Consider the following 16,734-nt stretch of genomic DNA (forward strand, 5'->3'; position numbering starts at 1 on the left):
AAGGAAAGACTCCATGAGATTGTTCCCTGAGCACTGGGATGGCTGCAATGCAAGGGCCAAATGCCAGACTTGGCTCATGGTCATTGCCTTTATCACAGGTCCCTCAGGCAGAGCAGAACACAGTGATAAGCAACACAGCAGCCACCACAACCCTGGGTGTCACAGGGACAGCAGTGGGCTGTTCACCAGCTGCCAAGCACCCACCCAGCCCTCAGCAGCATGAGGGGAGGCTGGGATGAATAACAGCAAGAAAATCTGTGGGTCAGATGAAGGTGATTTCATGGGTAAAAAACAGAGGCAAGGACAGGCCACTGTCAGGCTGCTGCCTGGCTGGGGCTGTGGCACCTCCACGACCTTCTCAGTGACTGCCCTGAGTCTGTTTCTCCCTATCACAGAGTGACAGAACTGGTCAGACTGGAAGGGACAGCAGTGGGTCATTCGGTCCAACCCTCTTGCTTAAGCAGGGTCATTCTAGAACACATTGCACAGGATTGTGTCCACCTCAATTAGTACAGAGACTCCACACCTCTTCAGGCAGTGTTTCAGTGTAGGGTCACTGCACACTAAAGTTCTTCCTATTCAGCTGAAACTCTCTGTGCATTGTGCCCGTTCCCTCTTGTACTCGGCACCACCGAACAGAGCCTGATCCGTGCTCTCGACCCTTCCCTCAGACACTGCTGGACGAGGTTCCCCCTCAGCCGCCTCTTCTGGGGCTGAGCAGCCCCAACTCCCTCAGCCTTTGCCAAGGCGAGAAATGCCCCAATGCCTTGATTAAACATCTTCCTTTCCCTCCGCTGGACACCCCCTCCGCTCCCCGCTGTTTGTGTGGCGGTCTGCGGCAGTGTGAAGCAGTGTGGGTGTGAAGCAGTGTCACTATCGCAATGTCGCTGTCCCGGGCCGCGGCCACCGCTCTTTGTCTGGCTCGCCCCCCGCCCCTGCGCAGTCACGTGCCGGGGGCGGGGCGCGTCGCGCGGCGGTGACGCGCGCGGGGCGCGGGCAGGATGGGGCGGTGAGGGGCGGCCGTGCCGGACAGCCCGCGGCAGCCGCGCCGGGCCCCGAGCGAGCCGAGCGGGCGGTAAGGGCCGGCACCGCGGGGGAAGCGAGGAGGGAATGCGGAGGGAGCGCGGGCGGCGGGGCTCCGGCGGCCCCCGCACCCCGGCCGGGCCTGGCGGGGCGGCGCCCGCGGCTCTGCTCGCGCCGGGCCCCGCCCGCGGCCGGGGGTCCGGCGGGGCCTCCCCGGCTGTGCCGAGCGCTGCGGCCGCGGCCCCGCCGCTCCCGACCCCGCTCGCCCTTGGCCGCTCTCGGCGCTGGCGGAGCTCGCAGGGGAGCCCCGCTGCGGAACGGGGGCCGGTGCCGCTCCCCCCGCAGTGCGGGGCTGGCAGGCTCCGAGCCCGCATCCCGGCACTGCCGCTCGGCAAGGGGTCTTGGGCTGGTGCAGGGGGCACCGCGGAAAGTGGCGGTGATAGCGACAGTAGTTGCACAGAGAGGTTTTTGGGGTATTTTCCCTTTGTGATAGTGACTGAGCTGCAAAATAAAATTAGAAGCCAGCTGTGACTGAAACTCAGTGCTATGAATGCGACTATGAGTGAATAGAAATACTCAAGATGAGGTTTTTGTTTATTTTTTGTTTGTGCTCATTTAATCTTACTTGCCCTTTAGGCCATGTTTATCTCTTCTTGATAAGGTAAGTTCTTCCTAGTTTCCCTTTTCTTCACCCGAGGAGAGCACACATGTTAACTATAGGTAAATTAAAATGTTGCTTAAAAATTATGTGAAGGAATTACAGTCTAGTAGAGTTTCAGAGATGAGCACTATGTTTTTTTCTTACTAGTTTTTGATTTAAGGTTGATGACAGATATTTTTGAAGGGAAAGAAATCTGAATAAAAGTATATATGAAGATTTTTTTAATGCCTTTGTTTTTGGTCCCTGCCTGTATTTCTGTAAGCTAAGCAGTTTATACAGAGTCAGGATCAAAATTTTGCATCTTTTCACCCTCTGGAATATATTTGCTGTCAATGAGACATTTTAAACAACATAATGTGTTTTAATGCAACTGTTTTCCTTCCTTCCAAGGTGGTGATAAAGACAATATCAAGATGAGTAAAAAGCCTCCAAATCGTCCTGGAATCACATTTGAGATTGGTGCTCGTTTGGAGGCACTGGACTATTTGCAAAAATGGTATGGAAGACATTGGGTAGTGTTGGCTGAGAGCATAATTATTTTGTGTTGTGAGCTTTGACAATTGATTATAAAAAATAGTGCATCTGTTATTTGACAATTTCCACATGTGAACTTTATGAATTTCCACCTAAGTCTGTTAAAAGTTTTAGCTTTCAGGAAAATATTTTCGCTTCAGAAATCGAGCTAAACTTTCCTATGGGTTTGTGCGTGTTTGCTCTTGGTGGCTTGTGCAGCTGTAGGAAGCAAAGAGCCTTTCTGGAGCAGTGTGGAATTCAGTGTCATGGCCGAAGTGATCAGTGTGTCAATGAGGCAAACTTCATGATCAAAGACTTCTTTTGTCTTCATTTGAAGGCATGCAAGGGGAGTTGTTTTGTGTTCACTTGTCACACTTGACAGGTCCACAAAACTGATTCTAAAAAAAAACAAACCCAAACCCACATCCTGAATTGGAGTTCATGGGATAGGCAGATACAGTTGTGTTTTTATTAAACAGCTGGAGGAATTAAGTGCTTAAAACTGTGACTCCCAACCAGCCAGGCCTATTGTGAATTCAGACTATAAAATGGAAATTGTGGGCACAAGGACTATGCTGCACAGCATGTGGATTGTGAAAGGAGCTGTTCTGATGAAAAATTTGCTAGTAAAAATTTTATTAAAGCAAGTGGGCTAATCTGTTGATGTGTGCTGGCCATGCTAGTTGAGTTTGAAAAATCCCTGGTTTTGTTAGAGTAGGTGACTGAAGTAGTTGATGCTTCTACTTAGAAGTTTTTTCTTAGCTGCTCTCTGATTTATTAGGGCTGGGAAATGTAGAGGTGTGTAGCTGCTTTTCTGTTGCATTCCTGGAGAGCTCAGCATGTTCCTGTCAATATCTGATCCTGGTGACTCCAAGTGATGTGAGAGGGAAGTCTGTGTGTTATTGACATCTCTGCTCCAGTGTTATGTGCTCTGTGTACAAAGTTGGGTCAAACTTTTTATTTGTAGAGCATTGATTTTAATTATAGGAAAAGTGTTTGTCTTAATAAATGGACTCTAAAGAACTTGGTTTATAGAACTGTTCTTGTTCTTACCTGTTGCTGTAGACTGGGTTTTCAGCATACTGAATGGCAGGATAAGGAAAACATCCAAAATAGAGCAATAAAAATTTTTTATAGCATAATTTGTGACTAGAGATAGTTGGTTATGTAATCAGATAACAAAAATTAGTATGTAAATATAGCTTAATAATATAAAAAAAATATTACTGAGTATCCAGTGTATGTTTGTGTCAGACCTGCCCAGCCTTTTTCCAGGGAAGGGCTGCATGTCAGTGCTGGAGTTCTTGTCTAGGTTTGGATTGTCAGGCATGGCCATGTCACAAGCTCTGCAGCTGAGTTGCTGGGTGTTTTCAGGAAGAATAGAATTTATCCTGAACTTTCCAGGATTTGATTTATTATCTGTACACCAGGTAGACCCAGGTCAAGTTTAAATACCTGTAAACTTTTGTGCTGCCATATACAGAAGAAAGTTAATATCAAAATTCAGCAGTTACAGCAACAATGAAAACTGGACTGCATTTCAAGTGAACTAGTAATACAAAATGAGCTAATAATACAAACCCAAATACCTTGTGACAGAAAATCCACTGTTGTGCTATTATTAGGGTGTCAGGGGTTGTAATGATAGTCTATGGGATTTTTTTTTTAGTTGGCTTTCTGTTGCATAAGGGAGTGGTGGATGTTTTTAAAATTCTTGCTATATATAATCTGTATGCATTCTGCTCATTTGCATGCAGAAATACATACTTCAAAGAAAATAAACTTGCTGAACTTACATGAAATCTCTTTATTATTTTTTAACAAAAGCCAAATTGAAGAGCATTGCTATTGCTTAGCTCAGTCTTTCTACAAGTGACAAATTGAGCACACTTGCTGAGAAATAGCCTTTAAAAGGGTTTTAATTTTTTTCTTCATTTTTCTGAAAGCTTGCTGTCATCTGATGGTCCTGACTAGTTAAAGTGTTAATCAAGAAAGGCTTCCAGAGGCTGTAAGAAGAAATACAATAAAATATGTTTTTGTTTTTTGAGGTACTTTTGCAGGTCTTTAATTTTCACCTGTGTAGTAGTTGCTGAAATTGAACTCCTGGCATCTGGTGTTTCACTTATGCTCTGTAAACTTTTGAGATGTCATCAATGTACCTTAACTACTTATTGCTTTAAAGCCCTGTACTTTTAAATGAAGATTTTGCAGAGGGTGTTTGGATCACTGGTGTCATTTGTCATGTACTGTGACAGAGTAGAAGAAAGCCTGGTCAAACTGGTCAGCAAAGACAGGACAGGCTGTCAATGAGCATGCTTAGTTTTGCTGTATTGCTCCTTTATCAAGCACAGCAGTTATGCTGTTGCAGGGGATCATCTTGCATAAAGAACTTGTACCACTTGTTCCATTTAAATCCACTGAAGCAAGCCATGAACTGCAGCTCTAATCAAAACTGATCATCTGTCAGCAGATAATGAATGAGATGGCATTGAAAATTACAAAATAGAAAATGATTAAGTATGTGAAATGATCAGGGGCTGGAGGAGTGTATGACCTATGAAGAGAGAGTGAGGAAATTACTTCTTTAGCTTGGAGAAGGCTTCAGAAATCCCACTGTCAGCCTTCCAGTACCTACAGGGCTGTCATCAACCAGCCTTAGCCAAACCCTCCAGGTAGTTAGAGAGCAAAACAACCAAGACAACAGGCACAAACTGAAATGAGATATTCAGACTAGGTTCAAGGAGAATCTTTTTCCTGTTGGGACAGTCAAGCAGTGGATCAGGTTGCCTGAAGTTTGTGGAGTCTCCAGCATGGGGGTTTTTCAAGACTGGGATGGATAAAACACTGGAAAACCTGGCCTGTTGCCATAGCTGACCCTGCTTTGAGTGGGAGGTTGGACTGGAGGCTTTCTGAGGTTGCTTTCAGTTTGAATTCTCCTGTGATCTCATACAAAAACTGATACATGTGCATGCACCCTCTACTGCCTCTCTTTGCTGACAGAGCAAGTGAAAAAGCAGCAGAGCTGCCCTTGCCTGCAAGTGCATGTCTGTGTGTAAGACAGTTCTTGAGCTGTCAGCTCCCACAAGTAGGACACTGTCCCTGCAAAGCTGATGTATTTAAAGATGCATCTCTTCCTTTTTGTAATATTTTTGTGTGGCTTTTTTGGCTGTAGCTCTCTGCTGGTTGTCCTGTAAGCAGCAGATACTGATTTGAAAAATCCCTGTTGTTTTTCTGATAGTCTTTATTAATATGCTCAATCTAAACTCTTAAGTTAGGTGATGAAGTACAGATAGATGGCCCTGCTTTCTAGAATGGAAACAGCTCTCTAAAATAGGTTAGTTGTTGGAACAACAGTTCTACCTCTTGGTGTATTTGATTATCTGGATCAATTTCCACCCCTGCTCCAGTATGGAGGAAGTCTTTTCTCTGAAGGACTTTGAGAACTCTTACTTGGTACAGTCCTTGCTTTGGATTTCAGTTGACTGGGTTACCTGGCAGGTGTTTGAAAGGGAAGTGAAGTCTGCTTTGTATTTCATACAATATATGTATAATAAATGTGGGGACCTAGAAAGGTGTTTGCAGGTTTTGCAGACTCTAGAACACTATTTGTGAGAAGTCAGTATGGAGGGTATTTGGTTTTATATCCTCTATGAGGTAGAAGGAAGCACTTTTTAAACCAAACCAGAGTTGCAAAGGCAGGAAGTATGAGTGTGTTTGTAGATTTTGTAGGTACAATCTTGGGCAAATTTAGTAATATTGTATTCTCTTTTACAGTCTGAAATGCCTGTTGTCCCATTTCACAAGGCAATTCGCTACTTTTTGGTCACTTTTGAAAGGTTAAAAGGATGATGTAAAAAAAGTGCTGTCTGTGTGGTTGTTAATGTGTGTTGAGTGCAGTGGAAAAAATGTTCAGTGGTTTTTTTTTTACACTGTAAAGAAGCGAAGTGGGAAGTTTTCAATTATTTTTTTATTGTATAAATGTTAGAACACTGTTGTTGCCTTACCAGGGCTTCATAGTATTCATTTTAAGCCATACCAAATTCTGAGGCTTTCCAAAAATATTGCATAATTCTAATGAGTGGAACTGCCAAGATTGGAACCTGAGAATGGAGGGCATGCAATGTGTAAACTGGGCAGGTAAATTCAGCTACCAGCAGTTCTCTTGTTCCCTCTTGGAAAAGCAAGAGCAAACCCCCCTGAAATTTGGATGAAACTTCACTTGTGATTACTACATGCTCTTTCCAGATGTTTTTGAAAAAGCACACCCAAAGTTTGCAGAATATTGTTTCTTCCCTTAAAAGAAACTCCTTGATTATCGAATTTCAGTGTGCTGGTCTGAGTATTTTTTTTTTCTTTTTTTTTGAAAAGTGAAGACTTTTCCCTCAAATTTTAGAGTGTGTTTTTCTGGTTTGTGCTGATGAAGTGTTGTCAGATCCAGATGTATATCAGTTTCATTGTGATGACTTAATGTGGCTTACTTGCTGGGGGAATTAACCTGACTGGAAAGTTGTTTTGGCCTTAGATATTATTATTCTTTGGTACTGTAAAGAATGATATTTGTGTCTGCCTTTGCAGTATTTCTTCAAATGCCTAATTGTAACTTTGTGATGGAAGGAACTTCCGCATAAAAGTTCTGAAGCCTAAGAGATGTAATCATCTTCATATTAATATTTTTAATTCATGAAATTGATTCTTTTCAGTAAAAATACAAAATCACCAGAAAGATGTTTTTTGTGCAGGGGATAATTTACAAGAGTAAGTTCTGCAGTACATATGTTCTGGTCTTTTCCACTGTGGGATCAGTATTGTGAAATATTACTGTTTGTGCATATTTGTGGCACAATGTGTGGCTAAGTTTAGTGGATGTTGAGGATAATAGTTTGTTGCTAAATACGGAGTTGTGTTTGGGTTACCTAATAACCAATTGCATATGGCTTGGGCAGTTCCATCTCTAAGGACATATCATGGATTTTTAGAAAGATGTTGATAGCAGAAGTTGTATTTAGCCAAGAAAAATTAACCTATAAATACCTTGAGCTTCATGTCTCATCTAAAGTGTTCTCTAATGAGAGTTAATATTTTGCACATCTTTTTTAACTGATGCTTTTTCTCTTTTGATTTTGTATATATATATATTAATGTCTTGATTCTTGGCTTGCTGAATTGTCTTTATAATTATCTTAATTTAAAAAATTTGTCTTTAAACTTTGCTCTGCATGTTACTTTCCCCTCTTACATGGTGTGCTTTTTCCATGTCAGTGCTGGATTTTCCCAGTTTGTCCCTCCTGTTGGCGTCTCACAGAGTGCTTGGAGTGGTGCCTTGGCTGGTGCTGACCAGAGGAAGCTCCTGGCCATAGCAGGGGAGCTGCTGCAGGGCTGTGCCATAGTGGGAGCAGAGTTTGCATTCGACATGTGTAGGGAAAGGAGAATTCTCTTTCAGCTGCTTGGCCCTGAATTTTGTGAAACAACCATAGTTTTGCATCACTGGTGGCTGGCATGCAATAAACCTAAAATTTTGAATTGTGCTGGAAAGGGCATCACCGTTCTTCTTAGTGCTTGAATTTCTGATTGCTGCAAAATGAACTTTCTCTCCTGTTACTTTTCTGGCGGTTTTCCTCCTTTCCCTCTGGTAAATATCTTCTGTGTCGTCCTTCTGCTTGGAACTCCTTTAGGTTACATTGTTTCTCACACACTTGCTGTTGTAACAGTAACTTAACTTTTTCCTCTACTTTGCTTCTCTTACTGCTTATTCTGGTGTTTTAGTGTCAAGTTCCAGTCTGAAACTGGAAGATGAAAAAAACCTAGAAAATTTATACTATTTTTTTATAATAAAATTTCTAAGTGTAGCAGCATATGGACTTATAAAGAAAGTATAATCAGAGGCAGGGCTTAGGAAAACCATTTCATGGCTGACTTATTTTCTTGAAGCCTTGTTCAGAGTTAAACCAGAATGTTGCTGCTGGGATACAGCTTTGACCCAAGAGTTTTACATTCTGTTTTAATGCAGTAGATCATCAGTTTCACCTTTCTTGTTAGATTGTTGTTGTCAGTCTACTTTAGAGGGGGATGAGAGGCTGATCTTGTTTCTTTGAAAGACTTGAAAAAATGACTTGAAAAAGATTTTATTAGGGGAGTTGCAAATGAGAGGCTTCAGTTTTAGACTAAGACTTTGTGGGTTTTTTTGGAAGTTCAGCAAGAAAAAGATGGGGTCTTAAAGAATGGATATAAAAATATTTAGTGTTTCTGAAATATATGGATGAGAGAAATGCCACAAGAGCTTGGAGTGTCTCTGAATTCTGGTGTGAAGGTGAAATGTGGCTGCAGTAGTAACCTAGAAAATCAGAGAGATTTTTTTAATCAGTAGCTCCTGAGATATTTAAATGTTGGGAAGCTGTATACACCACTGCAGTTGAAGAAGTAGGACAGGAGAAAAGAAAGAGCAAATTGAGATTGACATCTTTTGTTTTAATGTACAGGTCCAGTTAGTAAGAAATAAGGAAATCCTGTACTTCTTGATAACTTACATTTCAGTCAGAACATAGTGATAGAGACTCCTTTAAGAGCACAGTCAGTATTTTGGAGAGATTATATCCAAAATTGATGATGTTGATAGGTTTCCTATATATGTCAGTTGCCTTTAGAGCTAAAAATTTGCTGTAGGATTGGAAATTGGTTACTCAAGCTCTGCTTTTTTACTATTGGTTCACAGTAGTACTTGGTTTGAAAAACTGCTAATTGTTGTTTTTCAACTGAAGAAAGTTAAAGGTAGCTGTCCTCTTCCTGTGGTCTTTCTTTTCCATACACATTGTTAACTTTAGATCAGCCCTAATATAAATGCTGATGAAAAAAATCAGTTATGTAATTAACTTTTTTTATTTTTTGAGAGATTCTGTGCACTTTTGAATCTGTTTCAATACTTCTTTGAAGGGCAGAAGAAGCTGAATTCTGCCTGATTCCAATTTTCAATGTTGTTTATAGATTCTTGAACTAAATGTTATCCAATCATTTCAGTTACTTATCCTTTCTCAGACTTAGAGATTTTTCAGTACAGAGTGTTGATACAACTTTCTGGAAGATCCTGTAGGCACTATTGTATCTAAACCAAGACAGAAACCTTTGAGGCTTAGCAGTTTGTGTTTAACACTCAGGTATCCATCTCGAATTGAGAAAATAGATTATGAGGAGGGGAAGATGTTGGTGCATTTTGAGCGCTGGAGCCATCGCTACGATGAGTGGATTTACTGGGACAGCAACAGGCTGAGACCTTTGGAGAGACCAGCTTTGAGGAAAGAGGGGCTGAAGGATGATGAAGAATTTGTTGTAAGTGGTACATTTATTTTGTCTTAGACTTTTGTAAACTGCTCTACTTGTCATTAAATCTCTCTAGCACATAATACTTAATTTTTAGGAAAAAAATGTCTAAATTATTTAAATATTAATTACTAATTTTGTTTAAAATAGGATTTTAAACCTGGAGAAGAAGTCCTTGCTCGTTGGACAGACTGTCGATATTACCCTGCAAAGATTGAAGCAATTAATAAAGAGGGTATGTACTGCAATGCTCCATTGGTAAGGCCTGCTTGAAAATGCTGTGCTGTGGATTTAGTCTGTTTTAAGAAGTGATATGGCTATGAGGTTTCCCTCTCTGCCCCAATATTAAGTGAAAATGTTTTTATATATCAAATTTAGTAAAATGTTTGTCTTTTATCTGTGTCAAATTTGAAAACTTCTCTTTTGTCTTCTCCCAGAAGACAAAATGCTTTTAAAAATATTTTTACTGTTTCAGTGATCAAAAGCTCCTGTGCACAGTCGGAGGACAATTTTGTGCTATTTTTGATTTGAGTTAATGTTCTATTTAAATTTTCATAATTGTCTTAGTTCTCTTTATTGAAGAAAAACAATGGAAATGGGAAAATAAGGGCACAGATTAAATACTTCACAGTGGTGGTATTTCTAATGAACATACAAAGTTGACATTTTTACTGTAGTTTAGAGCAAATGAGGACTTGGATGTGAATTGAACTGTTTCCCTGGTGTAGCATCTTAAATACTACTTATTATTTCAATGAATTATGAGCAGAAGTGACTCAGTAGCTGAAACATACTTGAATTTGCCCAGCTGGACACAGAGTAACAGTATCAAAGCACGGTTTTATTGAGGCCATCATTTATGGCTTTTTGTACCTCTCTTGATCCTGACTAGTGGTAACACCTGGTTACTCTTGTCATACAAAATAACATGCAAAACATAAAGCTTTCATAGTTACAAAATGTTTATTTTTTAACTACTCATAGTGATTCCATCAATCATTTCTAGGAACATTCACAGTGCAATTCTATGATGGTGTCATTCGATGTCTTAAAAGGATGCATATCAAATCTATGCCAGAGGATGCAAAAGGGCAGGTAAGGATGCTTAAAGCAATTGCTTTGTTAGGTTTTGTGTAGTTGTTTGGGTTTTCATTGTTTTGTTTGTTTGTTTTTTTATATCGTGAGACAGTAGAAGTGTCAGTAGCACAACTAGATTGAAATTAGTCTTTCTCTAGGCCCTGCACTGCCTTGCTTCACTAGTTTATGGATGGTGCCTCAGAGTGTGCTGCTCAAGTGGCCTTGCCTCACTGAAATGTCTTGCTGCTGGACACTCCATTGCCAACTAATCTCTTCACAAAGCCTTGTCTTACAGACTTTACAAAACCAGGGACATCCAGTGACTTTTCCCTCTGCTGTCTTTTCAGGAAAAAAACTTTAGCTTGTCAGCAGTCTGTGCTGCTGATTTTTTTTTTAATTTTATTTATTCCCCACCCTCTGCCCATGTCTTTTGTTTGCCACTATGAGAGCTTTTTGCCCACATGTTCCTACAAACATGACTTTGGGGTTATTCCCCCTGTATCAGAACTTTGGGGCAATCAGACAGTTAATTATTTCTTGTCTCTTATAATGTCCGGTTGCTGTTAAAGAAGAGATGTTGAATGGAAGCTGAGGAAGGCTATGAAGTAGAGACATGATTTAGTCACTAGGCCTCTTTACTTGTGAAAGGGGAACATCATTGAAAACTCTTACATGCTTTCAGTGCAAATGCCATTGCATTTATTTTGCATGGTAACTGTGTTTAATATTTAATGAGAAATTACTCCACTGAAACTATTTGAGACAAAATCCATGAAAGCTGATCTTTGCTCTTAGTTTTCTTCAGAATACTCCTAACTTTGTAGACTTCAAATATTTCAGAATTACCATTGTAGCCATCCATATTGTGACCAGGGCACGTGGATAATTGGATTGGCTTGAAAGCATCTCCACATCCTGGCCTTCAGGGTAAAGGTAGCTGTATGGTAGGGTTGATCCACTATGCAAGGGACACTGGAACTTAGTGCAGACACCACTGCATTATTTAAAAGATGTTTCCTGAAGGAGATGAAGCTGAAATCTATAGTCACACTAACCCTGGCTTCTTGCTGCAGTCTTACAGTAACTCTGTAGAACCACTGTGTAGTATTTCAAGGAATACTGTCAGTATGGCAGTAACTTAGGAAGCTTGAGTGTTCCTTTTTCCTTACAAAAAGCAAAACTTGGGTAATGTGATTGTGACCAAAAAGAAATAAGCCTTTTGTGGCAGTGGAAAGAACTCCCTGATTCTGTCCTGCGCTTTTCCTAGGGAGCAATGTTGTGTCTAATCTTGAGTTACTACTCCTTAGGCCACAGGCAATCTCAGCTTTAAAAAAAAAAAAGTAAATCCATTACTTCACAGCCATTATGTTGTCCAGACTTTGTTTGGTGGCAGTCCAGCTCATCTGTTATTTCTAATTTTTCTCAGTAGTTGAGAGTTATGGTGCCACTTATGCATCTCGGGGGTTGAATGTAGGCTGCTTCAATGAAATCTTGAGAAGGAATTGGGGGCACAAATTTACACTTTGAGATGGATTTAGAATTTTAAGTTGTTTGGATACAAGAACACCTCCAACTCTGCTTTCTGTAATGCTTATTGATACTAGTTGTAGCATTTAATCCTGCAAAATAAATAAGCATCAAAGTCTGTAGCTTTCAAAGGCAAGATATAATTTTTCTTGCAACTTCTTTTGCATATAATGCAATGGAAAAATGTTCATTTTTTGAAGTGTTTTTGTGTTATTTCAAAATAAAACATGATCTAAGATTTGGTTGAAAATCAATTATCTGAGGCTGAGCTTTGCTTAAGCCTCAAACTCCCATGGATGTTTTTGTTCTTTTGCATTATGTGTTTTGTAAGAAAATATTTACTAAAATTTATGTATAGGTTACAGAAATTGCAAGAGTGTAAACTGATTGGAAAAATTAAATAGAGTTGTCAGATGCAGCACTTCATGCCTCATTTAAACTTACAACTTGTATTTTCTGCATATCCAAACTAAAATATACATTTCCAGAGATGAGTGTAAGCTTAAGAAAGTTCAAGTTCTAGTGCATCAGTAAGTCTAAGAAATTTTAAGATCTTCATGGAAGGTGTGTGCTAAGCATGCAGAATTCAAATTACTTGAAGGAGATAGAGATTAGTTAATACTTTGATTTGAGCTTAGTGTGACTTGAAGGAAAAGACTGTAGATGCTGTAGCGCTCAAATTATTTCTGAGTTGCAGCAGATGTGTGTTTTAATAAAATTCAGCAACGAGGATGGAAAGGCAAAATTTTTAAAGAGTGAAAAATATTTGTCTCAGTGACAATGAGCCTCAGCCTCAGTGAGTCTCGAGGCTCAGCTGTGGTTCAGATAAGCACAAATTATTCAAAATCACACAGATCTGTCACTAACATAGTACAGAGAGGGGGAAAAGGGATATTGAGACTGCCCTTGTGAGAGCACATATGAAGTGTTTGGATAACTTACTTTTTCTGTTTCATGTTTTTTGTTTTATCTTCGATGTAATCAGGCGCGCGAGAGGGAGCAGATAGCGCCGGAGCTGAGATTAGTGACGGAAATCGAACCAAAAGAAGTGAGTTTTGAGGAGGGATTTGAAGGAGAGGGAGGGGACTTGGCACACAGGAAGAGGAAGCTGAGGAAAAAGCATGGATTTGCGAATGGGCCAGAGGAAAAAAGAAGATGTGACAGGAGACAATGTGAGCCGAGATGTAGGTGGGGCAGACTGTAGAATTGAAAGGTGAGGGTAAGGAATCCAGGCTTGATGTGGAATCAGCCAGTCTATAGATTCATGTTTTATGTATGTGAATGTATGAACGTGTGGGAGTTGGAAGTTATGGTGTGACAGAAGAGGAAAAAGCAGCTGAATCTTTAGTACTGTGGAGAAGCAAAAAGGTGGTGGTTGTAGGCAGGTGGAGGGAGAGCGATGGATGTGTGAATTCTGCTGCTGACGCAAGGGTTGGATTTTGGAAATTCTTCTGGTTTTGCCTTCCCACTCTTGCAGGATTATGGTTACACAAGGAATATTTTAAAATGCAAGGTTTTTAGCCAATTGATGTGTAAGGCTGTTAAGTAATTTCTGCTTATGTATTTCTTGATTGTGCAGTTTCCTGTGTTTTGATTTAGTGACTCTACTTAGCATAATGACAGTTTTCCTCAGTAGTCATAAAGTAATGCTTTGTTTTCTAACTGCTGTGGGTCATTACTATTCTCCTGTCAATTTTCTCAGCTTACTGGAAAGCTGAATTTTAGTAAGAAAGAAGAAGGAAATACACATTTTGGATGTATTTTATTTTATATTTTTTTAAAGTTACATATGTAAATGAGAAGCTCACTGAGGTGAGGTACTGAGGGAAGTGGGATATCAGGCTGGATGATGCAGAGTAGCTGGTTCAGCTACACAACTACTTACAATAGAGAGACAATGTCAGGAAATTAAAGAAAAGTAGGGAAAACTTCTCTTAGAAGGATTTTGCTTTTACTCTTTTAATTTCAAATGTGTTCATATTTGGGTCCTTGGCTTTGTATGATCTGGGAAATTGTCCGACTGTTAAAATTTCTAGCTAGTTTCTTTGATGTCTGTAATATTTAGTGTCCTGCTATTATGGTTGATAGAATAGATAACATACTATTAGCCTGAGGAAGATTTCAGAATTTATCATGCTTTAGGATCCCGCTATTATTCTTCTATTGTTTTGTTAATTTCTTGGTAAAAATTCTGAAAAAGATGCAAATGTATCATTTTGAAGGAGGAATTCCTGTGCTCTACAAAAGAAATATAGTCACTTTACCATTTTAGATGCTAAATAATTCTCACATGTCAGGAGCTGTGCTGCTGAGCACTCAGCAGTAATTCAAGGTTAAAAAGCGGCATTAACTGTGTCACTTTAGTGCCTGTATGTTTACTCCAGAGCCAAAACAAAAATGGACCCACAGAGTTTCTGAAGAATTCTGAATCACAGAATTGTTTTAGGTTGGAAGGAATCTCTTGTCATAATCTTGTCCATCCCAACTACTTAAGGTTCTCTTCGCTGAGTTTAAATTTACATGTTAATCTTGGAAAAAAGTATAACTGTCACCATAATGAATGTGTCTCTTCTCTGGTTTCTGAGTGTTCCACCTTTGTTTGCTTCATTGTTATGTGTCCTGCTACTGTAAGCTCCATGTTGTAAGAACAGTATCCAAACAGTGAAATGAAATACAAAGAAAACCACAAAACTCCTTTCCATGTGGCATCAGCTGCACTTAGACCAGGATACTTGGTTCAGTATTGTCTTTTGAAGCTTGGTATCTTCTCAAAGCTTGTGATTCCAGGGTGCTTAGCTTGCCTGAAAATTAGGGTGCTCTTTAGAAGCTGTTTTCATGCAGGCTGCACTACTTCCCCTTCCCACTTTTATCATAAGATCTCATCTCCAGCCATGTTACAGATCCTCTTCATCCCTTAGCCAGGGTAAGACTTCTACTTTCAGCTCTCCTAATTCCTCACCACCACAAATAGCTCAATCCTTTCTTTGTCCTGGTGGATGGGCAAGGCCCTGGATGGACTGGAGCTGGTAGGTGTGCTCATTCTGGCTGCCCAAAAGAGAGGTTTGTGTGCTTTGCCTGACTATGCAGCTGGCACTTAGACACGCTCCTTTGTGCTGGCATGTCACCAAATGGCCTCAGTAGTTGCCTGTTGTGTGAGCATTACCAAAGTGCTTCCAAACTTTGCTGCTGGCTAAAAGAGTGTGTGTCTGCATCTTGCACTGACAGTGTGGACATGGAACACTTTATCTTAGAGGAATCAAAACTGTTGCTGTTTCGAAGTACGTAAGTTGGTGCAAAGAAGAAGCATAACCCATGTAAAGCAGTGATCTAAAAGTATTGAACTATGGAAAAGGAAAAGCATGATGCAAGGAGAATTAACTCTGTATTTGTGTTACGATTTCCTCATATGTCAAAGAAGGCAAAGAAACCCTCAGCAGAACAGAAACTTGAAAGGTTTATAATATGTAATGAGTGGGGAAAAGGTTGCATTGGAACAAGAGCTGTAAAATCAAGCTACATTAGGTGTCTTGTATGATGACGGACCAACAAGGAGATATTCCAGAATAAAATAGTCTGTTTGCAGTTGGAAAAAAAAAGTGCTGTTTGTAAAGCACTCATGGGTAACTAGACAAAATGCCTTTTTCATATTTTTTTGTGTGGGGTAGTACTTGTAATTCAGAGCACTCAGATGCTTTATTCTGACTGGTTGATCATTTCTGCTGCCTTCTGTATTGCACATAGCTTCTCCACGGAAGAATTTTGTACCTCAGTGTTATAGAAAGTTCAAAAAAATACTTCAGTCAAAAGGATCAAGTTACAATTTTGGCAGTCAGATTGAACCCTGACATTCAGGAGACATAAGGCTGGAGTCTTGTTGCTCTAAACTAGTGGAAAGAGCTTGGCTCAGCCTAGGAAGTTCTCTCTATTGCCTTGTGGGGTGGCTTGACTTGGTCTAAATGTCAAAAAGTAGATTAGAGTGGGATGTATTGTTCACCCCTTGAATGTTTCTGTATGGTACAAATAAGCAATTATGCAAAATGACACATAATTACCTTAAATATAGATGGTGAAATTCAGTCATATTATAGAGTACTTCATTGAAGTTAGTGAGTGAAACCTGTAATAGGTAATACAAAAAGAGTAAAAGAGTCTATAGTTGCTCTGGAAACAAAGGTGTAATGAGCTAGGAGTTATCCCTGGTTTATCAGTTTAGTTCAGGATGAATTCCTTGCAGCTGGACTCTGCTTTGAGGCAGTTGTAGCTTTGCATAATAGGTCAACAAGTATGGAATTGTGTGTTTCAGAGCCAGAAGGGTAAGAAAAATGTCAGTCTTCTGGGACTGGGAGCTCCTGGGTTTCTAAAGCAATGACATAAAAAGTAATTTAACAGGGAATGTGTACAGCCAGATTTCTAAATACAGTGGTTTTTTGGAAGATTTTTTTTTCCTTTTTATCCACATGACATACTGATAATGCTTCAAGTTTATTTGGAAATTTGGGAAGGTCAGTTTTACCACACTTTGAGTAGTAACCATAAAAATAAATTGAATTTCCTTTGAATATTTCTAAATAAAGTTCTCTGGGTTTACAAGTATTTTCTGTTTGAGTTTTAGCCACTTTATT

The 16,734-nt window shown here is 40.0% G+C and overlaps 1 protein-coding gene across 10 annotated transcripts in view; it reads left to right on the plus strand.

The window, feature by feature from the left end:
- Window positions 1–919: 919 nt before the first annotated feature.
- The window catches only part of PHF20L1 (PHD finger protein 20 like 1), a 57,255-nt gene continuing 41,440 nt past the window's right edge, over window positions 920–16,734 (plus strand). For 7 of the 10 annotated variants that reach the window (XM_074557237.1, XM_074557258.1, XM_074557263.1 and 4 more), the window contains exons 1-6: window positions 920–1,075; window positions 2,075–2,180; window positions 9,346–9,517; window positions 9,659–9,743; window positions 10,515–10,603; window positions 13,098–13,160. In XM_074557237.1, coding sequence (XP_074413338.1) covers window positions 2,098–2,180; window positions 9,346–9,517; window positions 9,659–9,743; window positions 10,515–10,603; window positions 13,098–13,160 — 492 coding nt within the window. In that variant the 5' untranslated portion in view covers window positions 920–1,075; window positions 2,075–2,097. The remainder of the gene's footprint in view (window positions 1,076–2,074; window positions 2,181–9,345; window positions 9,518–9,658; window positions 9,744–10,514; window positions 10,604–13,097; window positions 13,161–16,734) is intronic. The other 3 variants (XM_074557251.1, XM_074557283.1, XM_074557298.1) reach the window with 1 other exon arrangement.

The sequence above is a fragment of the Zonotrichia albicollis genome, chromosome 1 (assembly GCF_047830755.1).
Source record: "Zonotrichia albicollis isolate bZonAlb1 chromosome 1, bZonAlb1.hap1, whole genome shotgun sequence".
Taxonomy (NCBI): Eukaryota; Metazoa; Chordata; class Aves; order Passeriformes; family Passerellidae; genus Zonotrichia; species Zonotrichia albicollis.